Here is a 12,053-nt window from a genome sequence, read left to right on the forward strand (position 1 = left end):
GGCGGGGGGCGCCTGGCCGCGCTTCCCTCCCTGCCGTTTCCCTGCCCCCGCACCGTCCCTTCAGCGGCGGAGTTTCTCCGCGCTTTCCTTCATCTCCCGGGGATAGATAATAAATCCGGCTGCGTAACCGGGGGATCTCTGTCAGCTTCCCTGCTTACCGGCGTGACCCCTGAGGAGTGCGCTGATGCGGGACTGCTTGGCACTGGGCGAAGGCGGGGGGGGGGGGGGGGGGGCGCTTAGACGGTAAAAAAACACAGGCAAGCGTCTCTTTTCCAACCCCTCGGCCTGTCGAAATAGACACGGGTAACTTCCCACTGCCCTCCTTTCGGGAGTGAAGGTGGCTGTGTTCCTAGCGCCGTGGCTCAGGTGCACTGCTCAAGTTGGGTTCTCAGTACTTGGTGCTACCAAAATGGCTTTGTCTCCTCCCGCCCTCAACAGCCTGAGGTGAGAGGGAAGATGTGAGGAAATGAGGGGTGATAGCAGGTAGTTTGAATCCCTTTCTGCTTCTGTTTTGAGATATGCTGATAGATCCACAACTTGTCCATCTGCATACTCCTTCATTAGGGCATTTAGCTTGTAATCCCATCAGCCTTTACTCATGAAAGTAATCCTTCTCTGAGCAGTGCTGTTGAAACCTGGGTAGGGTTTGCTTCTTAGGTCATAAATTCGCTGTCTTTTTTTTTTTTTTTCGTTGTAGTCTTAATAAGTAATTGTGAACAATTTCCAGAGATCATATTCTTTCTTTAGAGCTAAACAGTCTCCCTGAGGTTCTGTTTCACTGTAATGTAGTGTCAAAGCACTGCAGAAGGGTTTCATGCATCATTATGGTCCCCCTGCCCAATTTTTTTTGAATAAAATTTGGAAGTTGCATGGTGCATAAGTCAGATATCAAATGTAAAGTGTGATTAGCGTTTGACGGGTACTTCTGCATTTGAAGAAAACAAGTTTTGAGAAAACTATTGAAGGAAATACGCTGCATGTCAATTCTTTGTATGTTGCATGGGAGCAGCTTTCAGGATATGAGTAAACTTCCATATACTCTATGAAAATATTTTTATGTTAATGATGCTATAAGGGATTTTGTCCTGGAAGAACCTCACTAACCTCGTGACTATTGCTGCTTAATATAGTTTGCATGTTGCTGAACAGAGATGACAACAAAAGCAAGTATCATAAAATGCACATTACTCATTCGGACAACTGTACTGCCATAGCACCTGATAATAAATGTGAGGTAGCATATCTTACAGAAATATTTATCTCCATAATATGGAAACTCACTAAAGCGCTCGATTCTTAAATCTTCCGTAATCAATTGTGAGAAACCGCTGCTTTCATATCAAGATTTATGAAGTGTGTGGATTACTGAATTATGATGTAAGCTCTAACACAAGGCATTTAACTTTATTTCAGTATGACTGTTAAAGCACATGCAGTACAGTTATAACCAGAACTTAGGAACAAGTGATGTTAAATCTCAGCACAGAAATACTTCACTGTCTGAACAATTACTAAGAAATCTCAGCTTTTTAACACCTTCTAGGTTTAGAAGAAAATTTTTGCACTACTAATGATATGCTTTTACGTATTATTTTTTGTTATTTCAGTATCTTTCCTTTTTTCATTGCAGATTATGTTTATTTTGAAAATTCTTCCAGCAATCCATATCTCATTAGGAGAATTGAAGAACTTAACAAGGTACACAAGTGTCTTAAGATTCTTGCTTAACCTTTGACAACAGTCAGTGCACTTTTCAAAACCTGAGAATGATTTCCATCCCATAAAATTTGTATTGTGGTAGAATTTTCTGTGGGTTTGTGGGGTTTTGGGGTTTTTTTGGTTTTTGGTTTGTTTTTTTTTTTTTACTTTCTTGAGATTTGCCATGTGTTTTGTGTATGTTTCAGTTACTGAACTCTCGCTGTAAGAGATCCTGTAATTCTGCCCTGTTATCTAAGGAAACACCCAGTTGATCATTCCTGGTGAACAGGAAAAATTTCCAAATGAATCCTATGGATACTGGAGGAAATAGATTAATTTAATTTTCTGTATGGTGATGACACTGTGCATCCATCTGGATAGCGATCGTGTAATGTTTCTGCTTTTGGATGTATGTGTAAAGAGCTCGTAGGTATCAGTGAGACTTTGTGGTGATCAAGTAACAGAATATGGGACTTCGGTGGCTGTTTATTGCTCTGCTTATTGGCAGCTCTGAATGAAGCACGGGCTTTTGAATAGAAATAGAGACTGCATTCTCTGTCTTTATCCTGAGTGTATTTTCATAAAGAATGGAGGCTCTTCAGAGTGTCATTTTGGGCAAAGCAAGATTATTTTTCTTCATTCTTGTACTACTAAGAATGGTGTGGGATTTTTTTTTTTTTTGTAGCGCAGCATTTTTTTTCTATTCCATCAAGCAGTATTAGAACTTACTGTTACATTATGTCATGAGTTAATGATCAAAATGCCTGTTGTGATATAAATAATGATAAAGATTTTTTTTTTTCTGTGGTTAGAAATGAAATTAAAAAATTGGTGACCTGCAGATGGTTTTCTTATTAATGGAACATAACACTACTCCATAGCAGACATCACCACATTACCTGCTAGTGCTGTCTAACACAACATCTACTGAACTTGTGCGTGGCAAATCATACTGGACTTCTATTGGAGAAGAATGTTTTTTATTTACAGTAATTGAAGTGATTCCAATCATGTACTGAATGTAATGTTTATTATCTTTAAACTGCATTGCTATAATTTAATCTTGCTCATGGATGGTAGAGCAGAGTCATGTATTGATTTTTTTTTTTTTATTTTTTTTTAAAGAGTTTGAGGATATAGTCCAGATATCTTAATTGTGAATTATGTGGTTTCATCTGTTCAAGGCATTGAGCAAACATGGAGATGCTATGCGAATATGTAATGAAATGCTTTGGTTATCATTTTACTGGAGCTAAAATGTTTTTGTTTTTTTTTTTTTTGTAAGCAACTTAATTCAAACATGATACTTTTCAGTGCCACCATCTTGAGTTTTAAATAAGTAACTTGAGATAATGAACTAATTTTGTACTTCTCATAACAAGGAGGGTACAGTTCTTCAAGTATTAGTAGAGTCTTTACATTATCAGTCTAAAGAGCATGATCCCTGTAATGAGTCACGAAAACAACTGTGAACTAAGTAGCTCCTTTATCTTATGAGCTGCAGTGTATTTTCAAATAAACCATGTTATATTAAATATGATTCTGAAAAAATGCCAGAGTACTTTGAAATACACATTTCTGTCTAAAGCTGGGTTGCAAAGAAGTGTTCACAAGCTTCTAATATTTCTTAAGAATTCTTATGTTAACATGATAGTGGCATTACATCTCTAAACAGCTGAATAATAGATATATTCTTAGGACTAAATTATAATCAATACTGTTATCTGATGTGAAATTGATACTGGCCTGTGTCAGGAAGTTTTTACTTATTTGAGTAATTCTGTTGGTTTCAGCCAATGAATTCAGTCACGAGAGAACTACTAATATGAGGGAAGATTGCAAGCAAAGGGCATTTAATCTGTATTACTCAGCTGAGGATGGAGACATTCTGACTTGATTTATCTTTCTTTTGTAGACTGCCAATGGAAACGTGGAAGCAAAAGTGGTGTGTTTTTACAGGCGAAGAGATATCTCCAACAGCCTTATAATGCTTGCAGATAAGCATGCTAGTAAGTAGATTGTATATAGGGCATTCTTTCTTTCTATCACAGCCAGTTCAATTTCTGCAGCTACTTAGAATTGCATTTCTTTGGCATGTGGAATATATATTTATATTAGGCATTAATTAATATCCAGTTAGATGCTTAGCATTATCTGATACTGGCCCTGTTCCTAGTAGTTGCTTCTGGGACTTAAGTTAAGCTGTATTAAAGTGATTGAAAGTCTCAATTTGAAAAAAAAAGAAAAAAAATGTATTTTTTTTAGCTGGAAGATAGAGCTATATTTCTTTTTTTATGTCAAAAGTAAATCTTGGGTGTAAGTCAATTTAAGCTTAAGAGCGTTCATAAGGATTTGATTTGACTTTTTTGAGTTAGACGTAAAAGCATATTGCTTACTGTAAAGAGTGAAATGTATCACTGGAGACTGAAAATAATCACTGGAGATTGTAAAATAACCGTTATGTGCATTTATGCTAAATGTAGATATTAATCAGTAAAATAGTAGTAAGCATCATCTCATTGGTTTTTCAGAAAAGCAACAAGTGGTAATAGGGGAAAAAAGTGCCATTTTCATCATGAACTTAGCTTTTGTTTGGTAGCTGCCATTTGGTCTACAAGTGAAATATGATATTTTTCCATAATTTTATAATTAAAAATACAATTCTGAAGACAAAAGCATAACCTAAAAAACTGAGATGTTTGAGAAAACAGTTATTTGCAAAATACTGCATTCATGTTTGTAAATAACCGAAGTGTTAAATATGTCAGCGTCCGGTAAATTTCTTGACATATACTGTTAAATAACATGTTGATTATAAATGATGCTTGAGTTTTCAAAATTAGTATGTGAATAAGGGATTATAAATCATAGGGATTATAAATCTCTGTTATCTAATTTATTGGGACGAATCTCTTTAAAGACATTACCCAATGCCATATTTTGTTTGCAGATTTATGATGGAGTAATTAGATCCTTAAAAAAATACCTTACGATTTGTGTAATATCAAATTCTGATGATTTTACTCATACAAGTAGTATTAGCCAGCTTTTGGCTTTTGTTTTATTCTTCAATTGGTCCTGGAGAAGTAGAGGTGATTTGAGTACGTAGCGTGAAGTACTGCCTTGGTTTTTAAAGAAAGAAGATACATCTTGATTATGTTCTAAGGGAATGATTTATTTAAATGTTTTTCTAATATAGTTGGGCACACTTTGTAGTTATTGGTGACCTATTTCATGGTAGTCTGCCCCCACAATCATTATAGTGTTTTGAGTTCTTCCATATTAAATGTATAGAAGCATAAAACTTTTAGTGAGCTTTGCTAAGCTTTCCACAAAAAAAATTTTTGTTTTCTTTTCTGATGGAGGGGGCAGGGAAGGATGAAAAGGGTAACAATTTTACGGGGAATACTTTTTTTTCATTTGATTTTTTAAAAACATGAATCTCATAAATTTTTTTGGTTGGCTTATTTTTTAGAGAAGGGTGTGTTAGTTCTGTGGGTATCATTCGATCTGGAAAAGTTAATAAGATTTTTCTATTTCCTTTGTGAGTTTTAGATTGCCATTTTGTCAGCACTTTGGTATAAAGGACTCGTTGATTGTCTGTTGCTCTTCCACTATAGCATGCTAGGGTTTGTTGGTGCCAGTAGATGTGTGATGGAATCTTCCATCATGTTTTCTCTGTTGAGATTCTCTTGCTGTTTCCTAGCGAGAAAATAGAAATGTAATTTCTAGCTGACTGAATGAGCGTCTTTAGAATGCCTCTGTCTCACAGGTCGTAAGTCTTCTAACCCAGCATTCTTATGGATGAGGTTTCTCTGTGGATGTTTTCTCTGCACATAATGTTTTCTTTCTGATCGATCTGTGGAAGCTGTGCAGCTAAGTTATCTTACGAGATACGTGTTACAGTTACAGGGGACAGCACATAGTGAAAGATTGCTTGTCTGGATCTTCATACGGCTTATACAGCAGATGTAGTTAAATGTCAAATCAATTTAAATGTTTTGATTCTGGAATACCACAGTGTTCTGTTTAAAAATATGATGTATGTAAACAAAATATTTGTATATTTATGAATTGAATGTTTTGGGAATGTTTTATATAGCTAAACATGTTGATGCTTTAACACTTCTACCTGGTTTGTTATAAAAAAATTGCTAAAAGAAATTAGTTTCTTAGGGAATGGAAATTCTAGTTCAGTCACTGGTGACTCCAGTGTATGTGTCTAGAGAAGTCTTTTAAGTATAAGATCTGCTTGATCTTTTCTAATGACATTTTATATTGCTAGCAATTTTTTTTTTCTTTATGATAGAGAAAATTGTCCTGAGTAATGCACTTTTGAAGATTTTGGCAGGTGGGGTTTGGGGGTTTTGGGGTTTTTTGTTTTTTGTTTGTTTTTTTTTTTTTTGACACTTCAATTTCTGAAGGTTGCACTATGTGGTGTAGGTATGGTCCCATTTAATAAGAGAATAAAATAGCTTTGTAAGAAAATATTTTGGAACTTTGAGAACAAATTTTCAATAATTTGAAAAAGTTTCAAAACAATTTTAGGGAATGTTTGGGGAAAATGGAATGAAGTAGATCTGTGGCACAATCGCTGGTAAGGAGTCAATATATTGCTTTTGGTGAGGGGTTTGTTTGTTTTTTAAGTTGTCTTCAAAAACGTTTCAGGATATAAAAAGAAATTAGGCCGGGGGAGGATTAGAGTTTTCCTTAGGCCATTCTGAAATACTCGGGTATGGAGGAGGTCCCTTGATTTCAAAGCATCTGACATTAATCTGTGAGGAAATTGCATTTCCTCTGTTTTTTTTCTGGTGGCAGTTAATTAACGAGCATTTTTGTTTGTCTACCAGCATCATGTACGGTGTCAGTCTAGATCTGGAAACAGTTCTATAAGCTGACTGTAGCCACTGAAACCCAGGAGTTTGGAATGTTTTGTGGGTCCTTGAAGACATTACATTTCTCCCCCTTTGATTTCTGTTACTATAAAATAGACTTTATGATAAGGCGAATTTGAAAGCCAAGACAAAATATTGGCCACAATCATCATCTTCATGCAGTGTAGCCTCCTGAATGGAGTCAGGGAGTTCTGTTGGAGTGTTAACACCCACCAGCTCTTAGGTTGTAGCCATTACTATAGGGTCACTGCGATGGGGTCATTCCTTTCTTCATGCAGCACAGTAGAGCTTACTTTATGGGGAAAAGAGACGAGTAGAAGACAGCAGGCAGTTACAAGAGTTATTGCAACAGATGACTGAAGTACCTAAGCAAATGAACTTGGAGAGATGGGACAAAGACTCTCAGCTCATTAAAATGGGTGAAGCAAACATAAAGGGGTGGTTTAGGGATGTTTTCTAACCAAATGGTGTGATTGAATGAGAAATTGCCAACTGTAGCTGGATCTATAAAACTTAGATGATCCTTTATCTGAAGTGGTGTTGATGTAAATATTTTACTGGGGAGGGGGTTCTATACCAGTCTGGACTCTCTACCAGTTTGGATTACAATGAAGGGCTCAACTTCTGTATTTCCTTCTTTTGGAATAGGTTTATGTGCTATTACTTTGTTGAAGCTCAGTAGGGTGGCCTGAGTGCATGATGCCATTTTTTACAGTTCTGTACATTTTAAATTCTTTCTCTGGTCATGTGCTATCATGCAGTGCTATGTCTGAAGTCATTCTCTTACTGCAACTCCTCAAAGAGCTTTTGCCTAGTCAATGACCTGAGGAGGATATCAAAATAATTCATATTGTCAGAGGCCTTTGTCTTCCGATTTATTAAGAGAGCTTGCTTTGACTTAGGTGTGCTGAGCTCCTGACTAAATGCCCACAATTTTTCTGGGCCTATGATAAAGCCCATGCACTATGTATTTTTTCCCATTAACAAAATTTATGCTTTTGTGAATGAGATAGGAGTAATTTTTAAAAAGATTTGAGGTACATTGGTTTCAGTGACCGAGATCAAAGGTAAAACTGAGATTTTTCTACATTACAGAAGCTGCAGTCAAAATTTCCCTTTTTCAATATGAATTGCTCTTTGTAGAGATCACTTACTGGCTTTACTTCTCATAGTCACACTTTTTTTAGGACTTTTCTTAGCTTTCGGCTCTTGAACAGTCATGTTTCATGTCACATTGCTTTGCAAAATGGTGTTTCTGCTATAGAATTTTTGTATTTGATAGATTTCTAGGAAGAAGGGAAGAGTCCTGCTAGTGATCTAGTGATTCCTGTTGAACAGTTGGAGTCTGGACTCGGTTCTAACCTTGGTATGACACTGATGTATTGACCAGAAACAAATCAAGTATTCTCTTTGTACTTTAGTTTCTTTATCTGTAAACTAATGTTCTTATTAGGAGTTCTTACTAAGGTTGATGAAAAATATTTCATATACCAATACATTTTTATAGCTCCCATTAAAAGGTCTCAAAGCACCTTACAAATAATTAGCCTAAAACCTAAGAGTTTATTTTGTATATTAGTATCTAGAGTGTTCCAACAGTTCTGGAAATGTTTTGATCTCACACAGCAGTTTTGCTGTTGTTGAGCTCTCTTTTATGTAAAGATGCTTTGTGGGAAAAAAAATAAACCCAATTATTTTGCATATTTTCAATCTACATTAGTGTCATAATAATTGCCAAACATTCCAGATGCATCCAACAGAATGAAGCTGTTGATAATCTATCTGATTTTTGGGAAGCATTTTATTTTATTAGAGTAGCAGGCTAGAAGGTAGCCTAGAAGATGGCAAGAAAATTATCTTAACTTGAGAAATATTGTTTAATATATTTGATGGTAATGCAGATTACTCATTAATATTCCCAAAGATAGATGAAACTGAAATGCAAATTCCTTTCATAGGTCATCAGGTTTTTTCTTACATCATTGCTGTTGTGTAGTGGTATTTTTAATACTCAATTCCAAGGAAAACACATGAGTCTTTCCTGCCCTGGTCAATAATTGAAGAAATACAACTTAGAATGTTTCATTTTTCAGTATTTTTCTCAAGTGTACATAGAACTAAAAGAGCAACAGGGCAATTCAGATATTCAATCTATAAGAAAAAAAATTACGTGTGTGTGCGTGTAGGCCCTGGGGGTTCAGTAAGGAAATCCAGACTAAAATGCCTAAAACCTTTTGCGTTGTTCAGTGTTCTTTTCCCTTAGTCACATATTTGGCTCAGTATAATTCAAAGCATTTATAATCTAGTATTACTGGGTTATTTTTGTTCAATGAGAAGATAACACAACTAAAAACTTGGGTTTTTTCTGTTGTGGCTCTTTTTCATCATAATGGTTCTTGTACATCAGGCTAAAAAGCTGTTATTCAGAAAGAATATAATGTTTCTTTAATCACAATCCCTTTTCTAAAAAGTTGCTTTAAGATGAGAGACTTTTCCTGTTGCTTAATTCAAATCATGTAATGTCTTAGCATAAAAAGTATCTTTCATTTGGAACCTTAAATTGGCTTTTTTTTGGTCCCATTAGTTCCCTTGAAAACCTGTTGTCTCCACAGCCTACGTTTAGTTAGAAGCACCTTTGGTCAAATCAATGTGAGAGACAAATGCTAATTTTTCCATTGCATATGATCCATTTAAAATGCTGAAATAATTCATACTTTTTTTTTTTTTCTTTCTTTGTCGGGGTGAATGCTTATATTGTTACATCCTCCATACAACTTCCAGGGAATAAATTAAGGCAGTTTATTTGCTCTACTGGTAGTGCTAGTAGAGATTGGCATCTGTCCTACAGGAAAGGATGCTCAGAGGCAGAGAGAATTCTTAGTCTTTCAAGGGAACTGGAGTTTAGAGAGCTGCCTGTTCAGCGGGTGTTCCTTTAAATGGAAAGATCACTGTATTGCATTGGTCTTGTTATGAATAAAGCAGAAACAAAATGTTTGGGTCTTATTTATGGTCACATGAGTGCAAAAAAAAGAATCTTTGGAGCTTAATAGTTCAATTGATTTGTCTCTAACAATATTGTGTAAGTGGCTCTTCTATGGAATTTAATGGCTTTCGAAAGGTTTTCTGTTAGGTCATGGTTTGTGTTTTAATTGCACTAGGTGAGGCGGCCTTTTTCTTGCTTGCTGTTAAGAAAACAGATCTGTTGGTACTACCTTGTGATGAAGGATACCATTTTCCCAGATGTTAGATCAGAGGGAAAGGAGCTAAGGAGTAGAAAGGCAGAGCTGGGAATCAAAAGACAGGAGAATCTCTTGGAGCATTTATAAGGAAGAAGATGGCTTGGCTGCTAGATATGCCTGAGGAGTGGGTGAGCAGACTTGTATAACTGGTTCAGTGAGATGCTACCTTCTTAATCTCAAGGCTTCTGTAAATATAAACTAGTGCATGTTTGTAGCTTAGTGTCCTCTGTGTGTGTCTGTGTCCTCCCGCCCTGCCCTCCCACCCCCGTGAGTACTGAAGAATTAGGAAAAAATTATTTTTGACCTCACATATCTAGCCTCTTTTCTTTGAGAAAAAGTCTAGTCTTTCAGAAGTCTATGTCTGTGGGCAAACCCAAGAAGACGCTTGGGTTTGCTTTGAGGATGGGATGGTGAACAGAGACAAATCCAAATATAGTAAGCCAAGGGAGTTTAGGAGAATGAGTTCCAATGGCTTTTTTGCTTGAGATGGGAATTTTACATGTTATATTTACTTATAGTCAACTAATGGAGACATCTAAACTAAGCACTAGCAAATTCAAGTATGTTGTGTTGCTTCTGAGTATCCTGAAGCCTGTGATGTGGGTGAGACACACCCTAGGAGGACCATTTAAGGATGATACAGATAACAAATTCTTTAATGAGTGGCAGAGTAGCTTTTATGCTAAGGTATTTTTATGTTAGCATAACTATCACTTTCACTGAATATGAGCTTGAAGAACAGTGGTTTCTGTGAGGAAGACATGACCTTTTTCATCTCCTGAGACAAGGGAACATGAAATTTTCCTTAATTTACCCAAGAGAATGCCTTCAGTTGTAATTTATTTGGAGAGGGGGAAAAAATTCAGAACTTGCTGAAATAGAGCAAGCCTTGTCCGAAATTATGTCCTTGTCACCAAGGAGAAACTTGTCTCAAGACTCCCAATTATCCTTTTCAAGGGCGCTTTGGGTAGTCTCATAAATTATGTGTTTTGTTCATTTGATTTTTGTGCAATAACTGTGTACTTGTGAATTTTTTTTCCCTCAACAGTAAAAGCAATAAAGAAGCAGTAATGAGGAGCTTTTTGCTTCTGCCAATATCTGAGTCTTCTTTTTGTGAATGACATTTTAGAATTAGTAGTTAACTGTAGTGTATATTGTCTCATTAACAAGTTTACTGTCAGCTCTAAGTATTTTGTGGAATTATTAACTGCTGTGGCTGTTCAGAATCTTCCTTTGATGCAGAATATCTTGTTAGATTGTGAATGTTAATGATCTTCTCTTAATGGAGTGAACGGATTTCCAATCAAGTTCATAATTTTAGGATTTCTTAGCTCTGGTGGAAAACTTGCATAAATATATATTTTATTTTTTTTTTTTTCACCGGAGTATGCGTGGTCTGCATTTGGGTATGTAGGATTTTGCACATATAAAAATACTGTCCACTCTATGCAGGCAGTTTGTATAACTGCATCTGAATTTTTGCATGAACTAGTAAACTAGCTAGTAGCTGTTAGCTTCATCTTTTGGGCTCTTCAGAATAGATTTATAATTTTGGGTAGCCATACCTAGTTTGGTTTGTTTGTTGTTTTTTCTTTTTAATTAAAAACCCCTTACTTTCTGAACATATAACTTAAAAGGCTTGAACACATTGCTGCCAATCTCTGTGAATGTGAAAACAAACTAAAACCAAAATCTGGAAAAACTCTCTGAGTTTGCTGTGGAGAGTAGAAAGCTGCAAAATACCAGTTGGTCTTTATGCTTAGAAGTGTTTAATATATATCGGAAATTCAGCTTTTATTTTTATTACTTAATTACTGAAATTATTTATTTAGTATTTTTCCTCGGTAGGGAGGGATACTCGCAAACCAAATTCGTCACATTTCAGTTGGAAGGAGACAGCATTCACAGAAAACTGCCAAGGCATTCTGTGTTCTCTGTTTCCCTGTGTTACTTAGGATTTGTTTCCCCATGGTCAAGTTTAAATACGTGCCATCAGTATTACCATACTTTTTGTTCTGGGTTTCTTTTGATTTGTGGAAAACACGTAACTGCCAGATGCTAACTTTTTCTTGCCTCCTTGATGTTTGTTAGTTGTGCAGGCCAATGATCCTCCACTGTTTTCTTGATGACCTTCCAAATGCTAGTAACATTGAAATTACAACTATTGATCATAATTTTTTTGTCTCATGAAGATAAATAGGATGTTTCACACCTCCTAGAT

The 12,053-nt window shown here is 35.9% G+C and overlaps 1 protein-coding gene across 1 annotated transcript in view; it reads left to right on the forward strand.

The window, feature by feature from the left end:
* Positions 1–1,632: 1,632 nt before the first annotated feature.
* Positions 1,633–12,053, forward strand: part of MTA3 (metastasis associated 1 family member 3) — a gene marked incomplete at its 5' end in the record, with an annotated part of 141,979 nt that continues 131,558 nt past the window's right edge. The window contains 2 exons of the mRNA XM_035897006.1: positions 1,633–1,698; positions 3,614–3,707. Coding sequence (XP_035752899.1) covers positions 1,633–1,698; positions 3,614–3,707 — 160 coding nt within the window. The remainder of the gene's footprint in view (positions 1,699–3,613; positions 3,708–12,053) is intronic.

Source organism: Egretta garzetta, unplaced genomic scaffold (assembly GCF_000687185.1).
Source record: "Egretta garzetta isolate BGI_Z169 unplaced genomic scaffold, ASM68718v1 scaffold166, whole genome shotgun sequence".
NCBI classification, from domain to species: Eukaryota; Metazoa; Chordata; class Aves; order Pelecaniformes; family Ardeidae; genus Egretta; species Egretta garzetta.